Genomic DNA, 14,740 nt, shown 5'->3' on the forward strand with positions numbered 1-14,740 from the left:
AAACAACTTGAGAGCAGGCAGCTGTGTAGGCGGCATCACTGTAGGGCATCTAAAATAACCTGCCAGCCAGCCACGGTATTTAAGAACATTCCACAGCCCAGCAACAGCAGCATGATGAAAACAAGGGATCTGGGTTCCATTCCTAACAATGTTATTCCACTAAGTAGCTGGGTCATCTTCGATAAGACACTTCACCTCTCTGGGCCTTTTTCTGTTCATCTGAAAAATATGGAGACAGTCCAAATGATCTCAAACACGCTATTCTTTCTTTTTTTTTTTTTTTTTAAAGATTTTTTTATTTTTTCCTTTTTCTCCCCAAAGCCCCCCGGTACATAGTTGTGTATTCTTAGTTGTGGGTTCCTCTAGTTGTGGCATGTGGGACGCTGCCTCAGCGCGGTCTGACGAGCAGTGCCATGCCCGCGCCCAGGATTCGAACCAACGAAACACTGGGCCGCCTGCAGCGGAGCGCGCGAACGTAACCACTCGGCCACGGGGCCAGCCCCCACGCTATTCTTTCTTCTGCAAAATACTAACGTTAAACCAGGTGATCTCAGAGATAATATTATTTCTGCTGGTGTATTCTCACTAACCAATGGTCCTCCCATTACTTCTAACTCCAGGTCATTGACAAGTCTACAAATCCTCCAGGACTCAAGTGCCCCTTTCAAATGCACGAATTTGCCATTTCTAAGATTTCTAGCTCGTATAGATAAAATAAATGAACAGAGCCAGCTTTATTCAAAGCTTCTCCATTCATTCTCCGACTCTCACTCCTAAGTGACTAAGAATAGCAGTAATACCTGTCCATTTCACATAGGCGTGACATTTGCCCCCAAAATAATCAAACAGTCACTTATGGAGACCAGGGAAAGAAGTCTAAAGAAGCTGGTGCCTCCGATGCACCTGCACCCCAGGCTGGACCATCTCCACAAGCGGAAACCACAACCCCCTCAGGCTTTCAGGCAACCAGACGGTCCACAGAGGACCTGTACCCACCTCCACCTCCCCACCCTGGTGAAAAGTGAAAACACTCACTGGACACCCTGTGGCCACCAATAAAATTCACCACCGTGAGAGGATGGAAAAACATCACAGTGCTAGTAGCCAGTGAGCAAACCATTTCCACAGGTGGTTCCTGAGGCCACTGTCTTGAGGCAGAAAGAAACCAAAAAGCTGCATCTTCTCCTGTCCCATTTCCATGACAACATGAACGTGAAGACATCCACTCTGCATAAAGAGTCTAAGGAGATGTTCTCACGGCCTCCGTTATTCACACTAAGGCTGGTCCAGATACTGGTCCAGACTCATTCTCAGAGGAAGACAAAAAGGTAATTCCAGAGAAGCCGCATAGATGTTCCTGTATGCCCAAGGATATTCACAGAAAACACTCAGGATTTTTGCTTACTTAAGTGAATAGCATACTCTCTACAAAGAAAAACAATTTTTGAGACAACCCAAGATCCAAGATGTTAAATCACCTTACTTAACCCAACAGAGTAACCAGTTTTATGGTCAGATTTTGGCTTCGGCCACCATTTGGACTGATGAACTCATTCACAGTCCACAAGCCTCACTGCTCCGCACGTGAATGGCCCTTGAGCCTCGGTGATTAAATCTCCTCCTTCAGGGATTAAGGACTTGCTCCTGGCGACAGAGTGCTTGGCTCTGGAATCCCCTCTCCACCAACCTCGAGTCTCCTTCTGCAGCAACTTTTCTACACTTCCATCTGGAGGGGAAATACAGGAAAAAAACCACAACTCCTCAAACTCGGCTCTCGCCTCTTATTCAGGCCCAGAAATCTACGGGTCATGAGTTTAGTGAAAAAACAAAAGGAACAGCCCCAAAGAACAAGCTTTAGATGGAAGTCTCCATAGGCACATGACCCTCACTTTACAGATGAGAAGATGGGGATCTCAAGACTTAAGTACCGTGTGCCAGCCCACAGTGAAGGAAGAGCGGCGCTGTGAACCTGGGGCAGCGACTCCGCCGCCCAAGCGCATCCTCCAGGCGGCGCCCCCTGAGCCCACTGCCGCCGGGTTTGCTCACTTACAAGAGCGCTCCACACATTCCCTCCACTCATCCTCCCAGGAACCACAGGAACCACCTTACTTTCACTTCAAGGACTATTTCTCTTCCTACAAAGCTACCTTTCTGTTGCTTTTTTCAAGTTTGCTCATTCATTTCATTTTAATACACTCTATTAATTCTATAAAATGGGCTTTGGAAAATTCCAGTGACTTGCTTTAAACAAACTGTTCCCCAATTCAATACTGTTTTTTAAATTTTTTGCATTTTTTTAAACCCTGAATCAAGCTTCTCTTGCACCTGGGCAGGTCCTGCTTGCTTATTCACAGAAGAGCCGGTTCACGCCTATGTGGCGACGCACAATAAATAATGAGTCAAGGCCTCCAGCTTCCTGGCTGAGGCAGGCGCTCCCGAACTGTGCTGATTTTGTGAAGCCCACATTCCCTCCTACCGCACACGGCATCGACCCTGGACACCAAACAAGGCAGCTCATTATCACCAAACCACCAGGAGCATCACTCTAACAACACCCCCTGGCCTCACAGCACAGCCCACACCACAGAAAGGCCAGCAGGACCCTGGGTGGGGCCCACAGGCCTGGCTCCCCGCCTCACCGTGAAACACATCGGGGTGTATTTAACCAAATCTCCAACTGAGGAAAAGAAAAAAAGGCTTATCTTCCTGTGACACCAGCTGCCCTTGAAGATCTAGAAGGGAAGATGAAAACAAGTAATAATTCTGACTTAGCTCCTCCTGAGAGAGGACGTGCCGCCTTTGGCAAACCCTGCAGTAGGAGACCAGGGAGCCAGAAGTATATACGAGGCAACACACCAACTCGGGGAGGCAGAAGGGCTGCAGCCCTCTTGCGAGCTCTGCGGCAGAGTCCACCCAGTGTAGAGCTGCGCATCTGAGCCACGGGACCCAACCTGGCACCCCTCAAGAACAAGCTGCTCATATTCCTGCCTTGCTCTCCACCTAGATCCCACACCCCTCCCACTCAGCCCACCTCAAACTCCATTTCTGGCTTGTTCCAGTTTCCATGAGACCTGAGTTCTTGACCACTCCCCCAGTAGCCTCACCCTCACTCCTTGGACTCAAACCTTTTTCTACACCATAGGCACCTCTCCTGGGCTCCAAACTGCCATTGCCTCCTGGAATTCATCCTCCTTTGGCCAGCCTAACAACCTAGGCTGATAGGAGTCCTACAGTGGCAGCAGCTCACACATCCCCCAACACCACTGCCACGTCTGTCCCAGCCCCCAAGAGGGAGAAGCGGAAAGAAACATTTTAAATGAGTTTATCACAGTCTATCTTGGATTTGAGATATCTTTATATCTACCACCCCCTACTCTGTAAATGGGGGGGGGGGAGCAGGTGGGAAGAGACAGATAGGAAGGAAGGAGGGGCCAGCCCTGTGGCTGAGTGGTTAAGTTTGCGTGCTGCGCTTTGGCGGCCCAGGGGTTCACTCGTTCGAATCCTGGGCGCAGACATGGCACCGCTCATCAGGTCATGCTGAGGCGGCATCCCACATGCCACAACTAGAAGGACTCACAACTAAAATATGCAACTACGTACTCGGGGGATTTGGGGAGAAAAAGCAGAAGAAAAGAAAAGATTGGCAACAGTTGTTAGCTCAGGTGCCAATCTTAAAAAAAAACAAAAAAATGTTTAAAAAAAAAAGGAAGAAAGGAGAGGAAGGGACCCTATTGGTTAACACCTCCTGCCTCCAGTGGCTTGGTGCTTTTCCTCTACATCTCATTTAATTCTTGCAACAGCCTATAAGGTATTACTATCCCCATTATGCAGACAAGGAAAGTAAGCCTCAGAGATGTCCAAAGATGGGACCAGGACCCCCCTTAACTGGTAGAGCTGGGATTCAAACCCCAAGTTTGTTCAGCTCCAAAGGCTCAAATGCTTTCCTCTCTACCACATCTTTATGATCTCCATAGTGTCTAGCAGAGTGCCTTAATATAAGAGATGAACAATAAATAATTTGTTGCATGAATGGTTGACTCCATCCTTTACACCTTAATATTCTGCACCCCACTCACTTGGTTTTATTCATAAATTCTGCTTATAACACACCTGCAAAGTGCCTTGATAAGAAGTTAAATGTACAGAAATAAGTTGGACTAAATTGAATTGTATTTTGAGCTACTAGAAAAAGCTACACATAAAAATCTATAAATAAAAAGTGCTGAAGCAGACTCACTGATAAAAATTCATTTGTCATCTTGCTCCATCATGTCCAGACGTGGATACAAATACAATAATCTAAGAAATCAATGTTTTCATGTTTTGTCAATCTTCAGAACTCTAAGATATTTTCCAGGTTGCCAATTCAATGAGTACTTATGCTGGAAAGGACAGCACAGAGGTTATGAGTTCAAACCCTGGAGCCGGACAGACGTGGACTCAAGGTCCGGGTCCACCACCTATGAGCTGACCCAGGGCACATAACTCCGCTCTCTAAGCCTTGGTTTTCTCATCTGTAAAATGCAGATAATAACAGGGCCTGCTTCCTAACACGACTGTGCTGATTAAATGAATAAGTCGTGGCCCACACTTAGCAGAACAGCTGCTCTGTGGTTAAGCGCTCCCTAAGTGTTAGCAATTTTTATCACGTCAAGAACTATAATGGAAGAGCAACAAGAAATCTGAAATGAATCACCTGCCGTTGCAAACATTATAATAAGCACTAAGGTCACCTGAGTCTTCCGTTCCACATTATTGTGACTGCTAGAATGATCTACTCTGAAAGCAACGCCATCAATAATAAGAACAATAATAACCTCCAGCAGTGAGGTGTCTCTCATTTACTACGTGCCAGGCAGTGTTCTAACCACTTCGACACACGAGAACATCACACGCAGTTGTACAGATTGTGCCACACAAGAGTGCCCAGGAGGAGGTGAACAGGGCTGGAGCCCCGTCAGCCCTCTGCTTACCACACCGGGCACCCCGGCACAGGATGATCTACACAAAAGGGCAGCCCTGTTGACATATGTTAACTGACACATCAACTTTAGCAAGTTTCTGACGAGTGGGAGGCAAAAGTAGAGAGTCACTTTAGAGAGTACCCAGGATCTAAGTTGAAGACCATCATTTTAGTAATTTCATTAGCAGAATAGATGAGTAGACCCCAAGTCTCCAGGGAATAGCAACTACTATTAAGCTGCACAGCTCGTGCCCCTGTGCCTTGGGGAGCCCCTGTGCCTGGGGGAGCCCCAGGGTTGGGTATAAACAGACAACTCCCATCTACCTCCTCCCTGTTTCCTGCTTCCCTTTTCCTCTATCACAATCTCTGAGCATGAAAATCAAACAAAGTATCGGACATGATCCCAGGATAACCAAATGTTACGCTCTCTATTGTCTAAAAACAACAACAAAAATTATCTGTGCAGCAAAGTAATGTCTCAGTAAGTGACAGGTTCAAAACATTGCATTGCAGATTCTAGCAAGCAGTTGCCATTTCTGTCCATGCAGGAGGCCCCTGCCCAGTGCAGGTTCCTGAAAAGGACTCCCAGGGATAAAGACCCATTCATCTCTTCCACCTCCGCACCCACAGTCTCAGTCAGCTCCAGGGCTCCCGCCCAAGAAAAGCACCAGCTCTGCACAAAGCTCTAGGCCTCTGGGCTCCGCTCAGACCCGGCTTCATTCTGGGGAGAAGGAGAGGCAGGGAGACGCCAGGGCCTTCACTAGCTGGACGTCTGAGGGAGAAAGCGACACTCCTGCAGTTCTAGAGAAGCATTTGTTTGCGCAAACAGGATCTGTGTAACTTTTTGATATACTCAGAATCCTAAAAATAACCCAAAAGATTCAGCTTAATCAGAGAGAAATAACAAAAATTACCTACAACCTTCACACAAAAGTTATTCCTCTCACTGGGTTCCCTAAAGAATACTCCTCCAGCCCTTGATAGAAAAACAGCAAAAATCAGATGGGTTTGGTTTAAAATCCCACCACATGAAAATCAGAATAAGATGTCTAATAATTTTCTGAACTCAGAGACATCCTGCTAACCAAGAGAAGAAACCCCTTGGTAAGACTTAGGGCCTACAGTATGCTGAACTATCCTCTGTTAATTTTACTTTAATGGTGTTTAGTTTGTCACTGTAATTAAATTTCACCGAAAATCTGAAAATATAATATTCATTCATTTGCAAACAATATGGCAATATTTTCAGAAATAATGCTTGCTTCCATACACTGTCAGTATTTTTCCCATCAAATAGCAAATTATATCTGACAAATAGAAACACCAGCACACCTTCCAGTTGTTCAATAGTCTCAAGCTTGACTAACTTCATCCAAGTTAGAATTTAGAAATAAGAGCTCTTTTCAAAAATTCACAGAGGAAAAGTGCCTTTCACTGATGCACCTTGGAACGTACTAGGGCATATTTTTTAAAGGTGGAATTTAATGTGGCCCTTTTAAAAAACAAAAGACACCAGGAGCTTCTAGTGGCTGAATAATGCTCCTTGAGAAATGACTGATATTGTTGTGACCTGCTATAACTAATTCAGGAAATAAAGCAACTTTAAATACATTAAAAGATAAAAATAAGCTCAACCAAAGACATATCAAAAAAAAAAAAAGAACTTGAAAATGCTAGACCAAAATCATGTATTTGATTTTTTAGAAAGTTTTAAAAAGTCACATATTTGAATATAAGGATGTGCAAAGTAAAAAGCCCAATTCTTAAACCTCCTTTAAGCCTTTAACTCTAAAGTCATTCTGAAACGGTACCGAGTCCATCATTTAAGATCATTTTCACTTCTTTTTAGGCCTTTGGTAATGCTTTTCACACAAGGTTGACCCTTTCCAATAAAGTATCCATGTTGAGAGCCCAGGAAGTTAAATTGCGTTGCTACCTTAAAGGACAGAATAATGGCAATAGATGGCAGCCGGGGTGATACGCTGTGCAGAGGAGGCCCCTAGTGGCGGAGCCGCTGCTCCAACTTGGCTTTAGATGTTTGTAAGACTGTTCATCACGAGGCAAAATCAATAGGTCATAAAGCCAACCTGAGCTGCCTTCCATAACAGCCTCTAGCAGCCCTAGGAGACAGCACAGCCATCATGGAGAATCTCAAGGTCCTTCCATCAGGAATATTTTTAAAAAAAAAAAAAAAAGGATGCGACCCGAAGAATAACTTCATTACATTCCATATTTCAAATCAGCAAACGTGCATTAAGCCCTTCCGCCCTGCCAGGCACAGGGCTGGTAAACAGGAGAGATGGACACCCTCACAGAGCTTCTTGTTATTTCTTTTCAACGAAATAACATTACAGTAAGGACAGAGCTAGAGCAATAGGAAGATTGGGGAGTACAATTCACCATCATATGACCTGATGATGGGTTCTCACCAACAGGACAAACCTGAAGGACTGTCCGCCCCACCCCAGGTCAGCTCATTTCCAAACACCCACATAGGGCGGCGCCTGAGGCTCTTCAATAAATGATTGGTGAATGAGGGAGTGAATGAAAAGTAAGACTGCATAGAAGGAATTTTAAATTTTAAAAAATGTTGAAACAGGGGCCGGACCCGTGGCTGAGTGGTTAAGTTCGCACGCTCCACTGTAGGTGGCCCAGTGTTTCGTTGGTTCGAATCCTGGGCGCGGACATGGCACTGCTCATCAAACCACACTGAGGCGGCATCCCACATACCACAACTAGAAGGGCCCACAATGAAGAATATACAACTATGTACTGGGGGGCTTGGGGAGAAAAAGGAAAAAAATAAAATCTTTAAAAAATTTTAAAAATTAAAAAATAAATGTTGAAACACGTCAGTGTTAGGGATTCCTAAAAGTAAAGGAAGACAAAAGACCAGAGATGACAGTTACAAAGCATTTACTGTGCTCTAGGCACTGGGATATGTTCCTAAACGTTATTTCATTCTGCCTAACATCTCCAGAAGGTGAGGAATATTATTAGCACTTTACAGAGTAGGAAACCAAGGCTGGGAAAGGGTAAGGGTAAGTGGCTGGGCCAAGGTCAGACAGTCCAGAGATGGGAGAGGCTGCTTGGAGCCCAGGCGTCCCACATGGCAAAGCAAATGCTGGCTCCACTATAGGGTAAACGGGTGAATCCCAACGCTTGAGATTTTGCTTTGAACCCCATTAGTACAGTTTGCAAACAGACATAGGAGATTTGAAACACAAAGATGAACAGAATTAAAGCATTTCAGTACTGTGTAATTTATAGCACACGTAGTATGGTAGTTCATTGTAGAGGAATTATTAAACACTTACTGGGTTCCTGCAGTGGGCATGGCCCGTCTCTTGCTTTCCAGGAACTGACATTCGCTGGGAGGACCACACAGATCCCATACGCCATTATGCACTATTACACGCGTTCAAGTCACGTTTTGATGACTAAGGCTTTACGTTTTTGCTTTATGCTTCTATTTCCAAGTTTGAAAGACTTTTCTCCTTCCAATTAGCAACATGACAGCCCCGCGCAGGGCTTATTAATGCTCAATGTTGCAAGTCACACTACGATAATTATGACTTTCTTGTACGAACAACGTTAACAAAATCCAAGAAATCCAGGAGAATTGTTTAAATTTCTAGTAAAAAGATGTGAAAGAATAGTTCATTATCTTTATTATCTAGACCTATCTAATGACATTTAAATAAAAACTACTCCTGGCTTTAAAACCAGAATAAAAAAGAAGTTTGCCAAATAACCACTCTATCATTTATTAGCATTTCCCAGGCTCCGGTTTCAGCATGTACACTGCTGTTAAAATCTTCTCCTCTGCCCCCACTCTTGCTTTGCTCATCGATGAAAAAATAACTTCAACATCATTGCCGGGAGTGCAGGTGCAGGAAGCGTCGCGGAAGCAACAACTTTGCCTCCTCTTTGTACAGCCTTCCTGCTCCTTCCCGCCCTTCAACTCCCCTAACTCCGAACGATGCCCTCCGACAGCTTCTCTCCGCTGACCGCACAAAACACTTCCTGCGGGCATCCTCCGCTCGCGGCGACCCTCGGACACAGCCACCACCGCCCAGGTGCCAGGCAGGAGAGCGCTGCCCGCCGCGCCCCCCTCGGCACGCCCCCTGCACCCTCTCCATCACAGCCAAAATAACACCCCGACACAGCAAAGTTGTCACGCGGCTGCGTGTCAAGGCTGCTCTTTGGTGGGTGTTCTAGAAAGTAATCAAACAGCGGAAGGCCACGAGAAAGCGCGGCGAAGCCAGAGCCACCGCAGCGCGCCGGCCAGCCCTCCCCGCGTGCTCGCGCGTCCACCTGGCGGCGCCGCGCCCCCGCCCCCGCGCCCCCGGCCCCCGGCCCCCGGCCCCGCGGCGCGCGCCCGCCCAGCTCCCGGCCCCGCGGCCCGCAGCCGCACGACGCCCCCGCGCGGCGCCGCGCCCGCCGCGCCGACTCACCGCCACGCGCCCCCGGGCTGCCCGCGCCGCCGCCGCCGCGCCCAACTTGCGCCCTGCGCCGCCGCCGCGGGCTGGGCTCCACCTCCCGCTCCGGCGGCGCCGAGCCTCCAGGGCCCCGGGGGGCGGGGAGCGGGGGGCGGGCGGGCTGAGGCGCGGCCAGGCCCCGGCGCCGGCGGCCGGTGGGAGCGGCGGGGGTGCCGCTGGCCGCGCCCCGCTTCCCGCCCCCCGCGCCTCTGCCGGGCCGAGCGGGGCGCCTCGGCCGCACTGGCCACCGTGACCGGCACGCCCGAGAGCGGGGGCCCCTGCAGGTGGGCCGTTCGGGCGGCACCGGCCGCTGAGATCGGGCGGAGTGGAGGGAAGGGGCTGGGACACTGGCGCGGCGGCGCCCCAGGACAGAGTGGGTCGGGCGCCTGTTCCACAAGTATGGGGACCTTCCTCTTTCAGGAGCGAGTTCCCCAGGCCTGCTCCCCCCGCCCGCTCTGTTCCCGCGCCCTCACTGGGCTGCCCCCGTCTCCTCGGGCGACTTACCTGCCCAAACTTTGCGAATTGCACTTCGGAGAGTTCATGCCGCATCGGGGTCTTTGCTGCCCTGGTCAGTTACACGCCTTCACCGGAGCTTTTCTCAACAGCGAAGGTCGAAAACCGCTTTAGTTCTGAGCCCCCACCAACCACTGTGGGGAAGTGATGTCTGCGAGAACTACTGGCTGCCACTGGGAGGCCTAGGAGAGGAAGGGAGGCGGATGGAAAGCGGGCAAGTGGGGTACTGGGTAGTAATAAAAGCACCCCCCCCCAACACACACACACGCGAGCGCGCGCGCAGGCATACAGCCCCGGGGGCGCAGGTCGGCTTTTATTTTCATGCTCCAGCGCTTCCCTGAGGAGAGGGAGTTTGGGGAGACTATGAGGCCCAATTCTCCGTATAAAGAAGGAGACTCAGGAGGAGTTATCTTTAGGCTGAAAGAGATCTTCTCTCCACCTACAGATGCAACGTGCAGAGGCTGGAAACCCGTCCTCTGACTCCCAGTGCAGTCCTCCCGCTGCTGCCTGGCCGTCAGAATGCTCAAAGTGCCCATCCGGGGGACTTTATGTGGGTACAGGATAGTAGCCCTGGAGAAAACTGCCTGAAGCAGCCAACACGCACTTATTTACCTGCAGAAAGCACCCCTGAAGAAAGCCTTGCTTCCTGCCAGACTCCCCAGCCCGCCGGGTCCACCCTCCTTCCAACCCGGGCTGCCCTGGACCTCAGATGGCTCTGCCCCCACCCCCACACCCCTGAGTGAATTACTCACCCTTGTGACATGAGATTCCCACAGCAGCTCAACTGGGATTTGGGAAAGAGGGAAGAATCAGGTGTTTACCAAATGAATGAAAAATACAATGTCTGTCCTGTTACTGTCCCAATATGTTGCATGTTAATGGCGGTCATAAATAAATAGTTCACCCAGCGTCCACATATATGTAGGTGCAAGTCATTGGCCAGACCTCCTCCATACATTAAATCGTACAACAATCCCCATGTACAGATGGAGGGGCTACATGGAGGTGGAGTTGGTGACAGGTTTGTAAAGGTTAGGGCCTGCATAATCGAGCACTCTTTAAGTAACCAAGTAACCTCTTCAGAGCCTTCGACCTGTCACTGAAACACCCCCACACCTCTAGGTATTGATCGGTGGGTTGTTACAGCCTTGATTCTCTTTCCTCCCCTGAGGTGTCTCCATCTCTCTGTTCAACGATGTCTCCAGAATGTCTATATAATAGGGTTCGAGCATGGGCTCTGTTTTGGAAGATGCGCCAAGGACTTGAGTAGGGCCTGCCGTGCTCACACACCATTGGACTCAGATTCTGGGTTCATGTGGACTGGCTCGGGGAACGTGCAGGAGGAGCCCTCCTTGCTGCAGTTGTCTCTGTTCCTGTCAGCTAGGAGAAAAGGGCCGTCACTTCAGCACTGACCACATGTCCCTTAGGGGCTCATAACACACTTGTAAAGGTACCTGAAGTGACCATTTCCCAAACTTTTTCAGTTAGGATACTAATATATCAGCATAGCAATGTACATAATATATATCACATCAGTATCCATCAATATATATCGAGTCTGTCTCACTATAGAGCTAACATACATCCAAGAGCATATATCAATGTGGCTAAGGGTTTGGTGCCTCTTGGTACATTTGGACAATAATTAGTACATGGAAACATAAGACAGTTGAAAAAGTTATGAAACTAAGTCATATCATAATGTGAGAAAAGATACATTTTTCTTGATGTACTACCCAGAAAGTAGATGTGACTTCAGTTATTATTTAGTGGATAGTATTCAGATTATCGTTTTGCAGGCCGCTATTGTGAAGCAGCATCAGCCACACTTAGTGTCCATGATTAGCAGAGCAGCGGTGTGTGAGGGGAATGACCCACCAGCTCACCTCCGCAGCTCCCGTTCCATCATGATGCCCAACTGGTTTCGAGACTGCGAAACCAGTACGAGGATGGGTCCCTTTAGACTTCAGAGACCAAACAACCAGAATACCTAGGTTGAACACCAAATCCGGATGTTAAAAACCAGCTTTTAAGGCTTACTGCAAAGAAAAATAAAAGTTTTCTAAATGAATTTTAGCTCTTAGCTACAGTGTTCTTATGCTGTTAAACATTTTTCATAAACATAATTATTTAAGAATCAGAATGTGTTATGTGAATTTCCAAGCACATTATAAAGGTAGCTTAATATAATGCTCATAATGTGGTAACCATGAGGAATATATAGAAAGTTCTGGAAATAAGTCATGATGCCAGAGTGGTTTTATCCCCTTGCAGGAAAAAGTCCATGTAAAAATATATTCTAAAACAATACATAAAGCGTCAAACTTTTACATTTGTAAAATGCAAAATATGTACATTATAATATGCAATTTGTTTAATAACTTGCTTAAGTGTATACTACATAAGTATTAAATTTCTAGTACAGAAATGTTTCACACGGTTCAGGGGCAGGCCTCTCAGTCTCACCAGGATCTTTGAGAACCCTGACCCAGAGCCATCCAGGAGCCAAAAGAGCTCATTCATTAAAACTCAATGACTCAACTTTCTAAGAGACACACTCAGGTGGTCACTCAAGTTGAGTTGACTCTTACTTTAAATAGCCATAATAATCAGGGTTATCTGATTTCTCAGCTCACAGCAAATGTGCTGTGTAGTCAAAGATAGCTCATTAGATGGGAGAGGCGGGTCTGTTGTACTCAAGCATGAAGATTGGCCAGACAGAACCACTTGAGCGGTGAGTCACTGAGATGGGAGCCAGTTACATTCCATATAGTCTACTCCAGAAATCTTGAAAACATGCAATATATTTCCAAATAGGTTTCCATTTAACATGAGTAAAACAAATGATGTTTGACCCAAAAAGGCAAGCTTTGTTTTTCTAGAAAAAAATATCACATGTTCAAGCCCTCATTCCATAAGCACTGTAACTCAGACATAATGGGGCTCAGTGAATATTTGTTGACTGAATAAGGGATGCCTTTAACTACTGGATGTTTCACATTTACATCTTTAAGTATACACATCAAAATCAATGAGTTGGCGCATAATATTTTCAGTCTTACACTCTGCGTCGTCCGTGCCATTTCTCTCCAGGTCAGTCCGAGAGGAGGACTAGAAGGAGAAGATGTGCTCCCCTCACGGCACCCCTACCAACCTCTCTTCTCCAAATGACAGATAACTGGAGCTATCAACCGTGTAGGAGACCTCCCATAAAAGTCATGGAGCACACCGAGGGCTTCACAGGTCGACTTTTCCATTCCACTTCTGTGCACTCAACATTGCCACCCCATCTGTAGAAGAAAACAAAAAGGGTACAGAGGGAACTACAGAGAAACAAGAGTGGGGACACACCAGAGACCAACCCATATCTGGTCTGCATCCACCTGACATAAAACCCAGAGACCTAAACACAGATGGGCTCAGAACGGTGTCTTATTTCTCCAGCAGTTGCACTAATTCAGCCACGTACAGATCCAGCTCCCCCAGCCTGTCTTTAGGAATGGGAGCACTGGCTTTCCAACCTTTCCCTTGGATAACTCAAGTCCCTCTGGGGCTCTAACTTTCACTCTAGATTTAATTTTTTAATTCTGATGGACAGACTATTTTAAATTGTTATTGTTGTTTCTTCTCAAACATTATTATATCTTCTTTAAAAACTAGATCATTTGTCGTTTAAGTCACTATGTGCCAAGTCCTGGCCCACTCCCAGGCCTTACTCTGTGCCCTTCACACATCAACATACACCATGGTAAGATCTCCTTTAATGAGAGGAAACATTTCAATGACACACATTATTGCAAGATAAGATTTTTTGTATTTATCAACAGTAGAAATAGGACGTATAAAGGTGTGCTCAAGGCTGTTAGAACAGGAGAGCTACTACGTAAAATATTAATGCTGAACAGAGAAAACAGCCTGGGGATAGGAAGGGCGAGGAGAGTTAAAATCAGTAGGTTCAAACATAGAAGCTACTGAAATGCCTAAAGGGGAAGAGACAAGCGGGACACCCACCCAAAATGAAAACGACAGAGAAAGGCAAAGATGGTGACGTGGCTACCAGCTTCAGCAGTTTCAAAAACAAGAGCGCTTCCTTTCCTTTTGTTGTATGTGTCTAAGACCTGCGCATACCAGGGGTCTGTTGTGCCTGAGGGGGACTAGGCCTTCAAACGAGGTGATGCAGTATCGCTTCCCTTGCTATTTGAGACATATTTGGCTTTTTTGTAACTACAACCAGAAAATATTTTAGCCAAATCATTATTCATGCAACGGCAGTAGGTTAGGCAGTTAGCGTGTGCCAGGCACTGTGGAAACTACCAAATGACTAAGCACAGTCCTTAACCTCAAGGGACCTAAAATCTAGTAGGAAAGATGGAGCACAATATTATAGGAATTCCAAGGAGGCAAAGAAAGAGAGATTCCTCACGTGCCCATTGACAGCTTCATGTTAGAAGTGGCTTTTCAGATAGGTCTTGAAAGATGAGCAGGATTTTGACAGGCAGAGCAAATAGGAGGGTGGGATCCAAGAAATAATGCCTGACCAGTGAAGCAGAGATGGGAAAGTGCTGTGCATGTCCTGAAAATGGTGATCCACGTGGCCAGAACGCAGGGGACATTTCGGGAGAAAGTAAGAGTCTAAAAGTGGCCTAAGTCTAGATATAGAGGACTCTGAATGCCAGACAAGGAACCTACTACATGGATTGTAGTGGGATGGGAATGTGTGTATATGAGCAGACACCATAGGCTGCCTAATCCACAGCCTTTCTTGCTTGCGGCAAGAACCCTA

The 14,740-nt window shown here is 47.1% G+C and overlaps 2 protein-coding genes across 5 annotated transcripts in view; one reads left to right on the forward strand and one right to left on the reverse strand.

The window, feature by feature from the left end:
* CSGALNACT1 (chondroitin sulfate N-acetylgalactosaminyltransferase 1) overlaps positions 1 to 10,087 on the reverse strand; it is a 342,149-nt gene extending 332,062 nt beyond the window's left edge. For 2 of the 4 annotated variants that reach the window (XM_070499792.1, XM_044751081.2), the window contains exon 1: positions 9,949 to 10,087. The gene's annotated coding sequence lies outside the window, so the exon portion shown is untranslated. Of the gene's footprint in view, positions 1 to 9,420; positions 9,541 to 9,948 lie in introns of those variants that run through there. The other 2 variants (XM_070499794.1, XM_070499789.1) reach the window with 2 other exon arrangements.
* Positions 8,946 to 10,105, forward strand: LOC139042253 (uncharacterized). The gene is made up of 3 exons (XM_070499708.1): positions 8,946 to 9,042; positions 9,185 to 9,728; positions 9,865 to 10,105. Exons 1-3 carry the CDS (start codon positions 8,946 to 8,948, stop codon positions 10,103 to 10,105), a joined length of 882 nt encoding a protein of 293 aa, XP_070355809.1.
* Positions 10,106 to 14,740: the final 4,635 nt, after the last annotated feature.

Source organism: Equus asinus, chromosome 27, assembly GCF_041296235.1.
Source record: "Equus asinus isolate D_3611 breed Donkey chromosome 27, EquAss-T2T_v2, whole genome shotgun sequence".
Lineage (NCBI taxonomy): Eukaryota > Metazoa > Chordata > Mammalia > Perissodactyla > Equidae > Equus > Equus asinus.

Bases quoted from the DNA above. Each gene is read 5' to 3' on its own strand.
- LOC139042253 (XM_070499708.1), top strand. From the start codon at position 8,946: ATGCCCTCCGACAGCTTCTCTCCGCTGACCGCACAAAACACTTCCTGC. The intron at 9,043-9,184 runs GTGCCAGGCAGG...TGGGTGTTCTAG, and splicing joins ACACAGCCACCACCGCCCAG to AAAGTAATCAAACAGCGGAA. The intron at 9,729-9,864 runs GTGGGCCGTTCG...TTCCTCTTTCAG, and splicing joins GAGAGCGGGGGCCCCTGCAG to GAGCGAGTTCCCCAGGCCTG.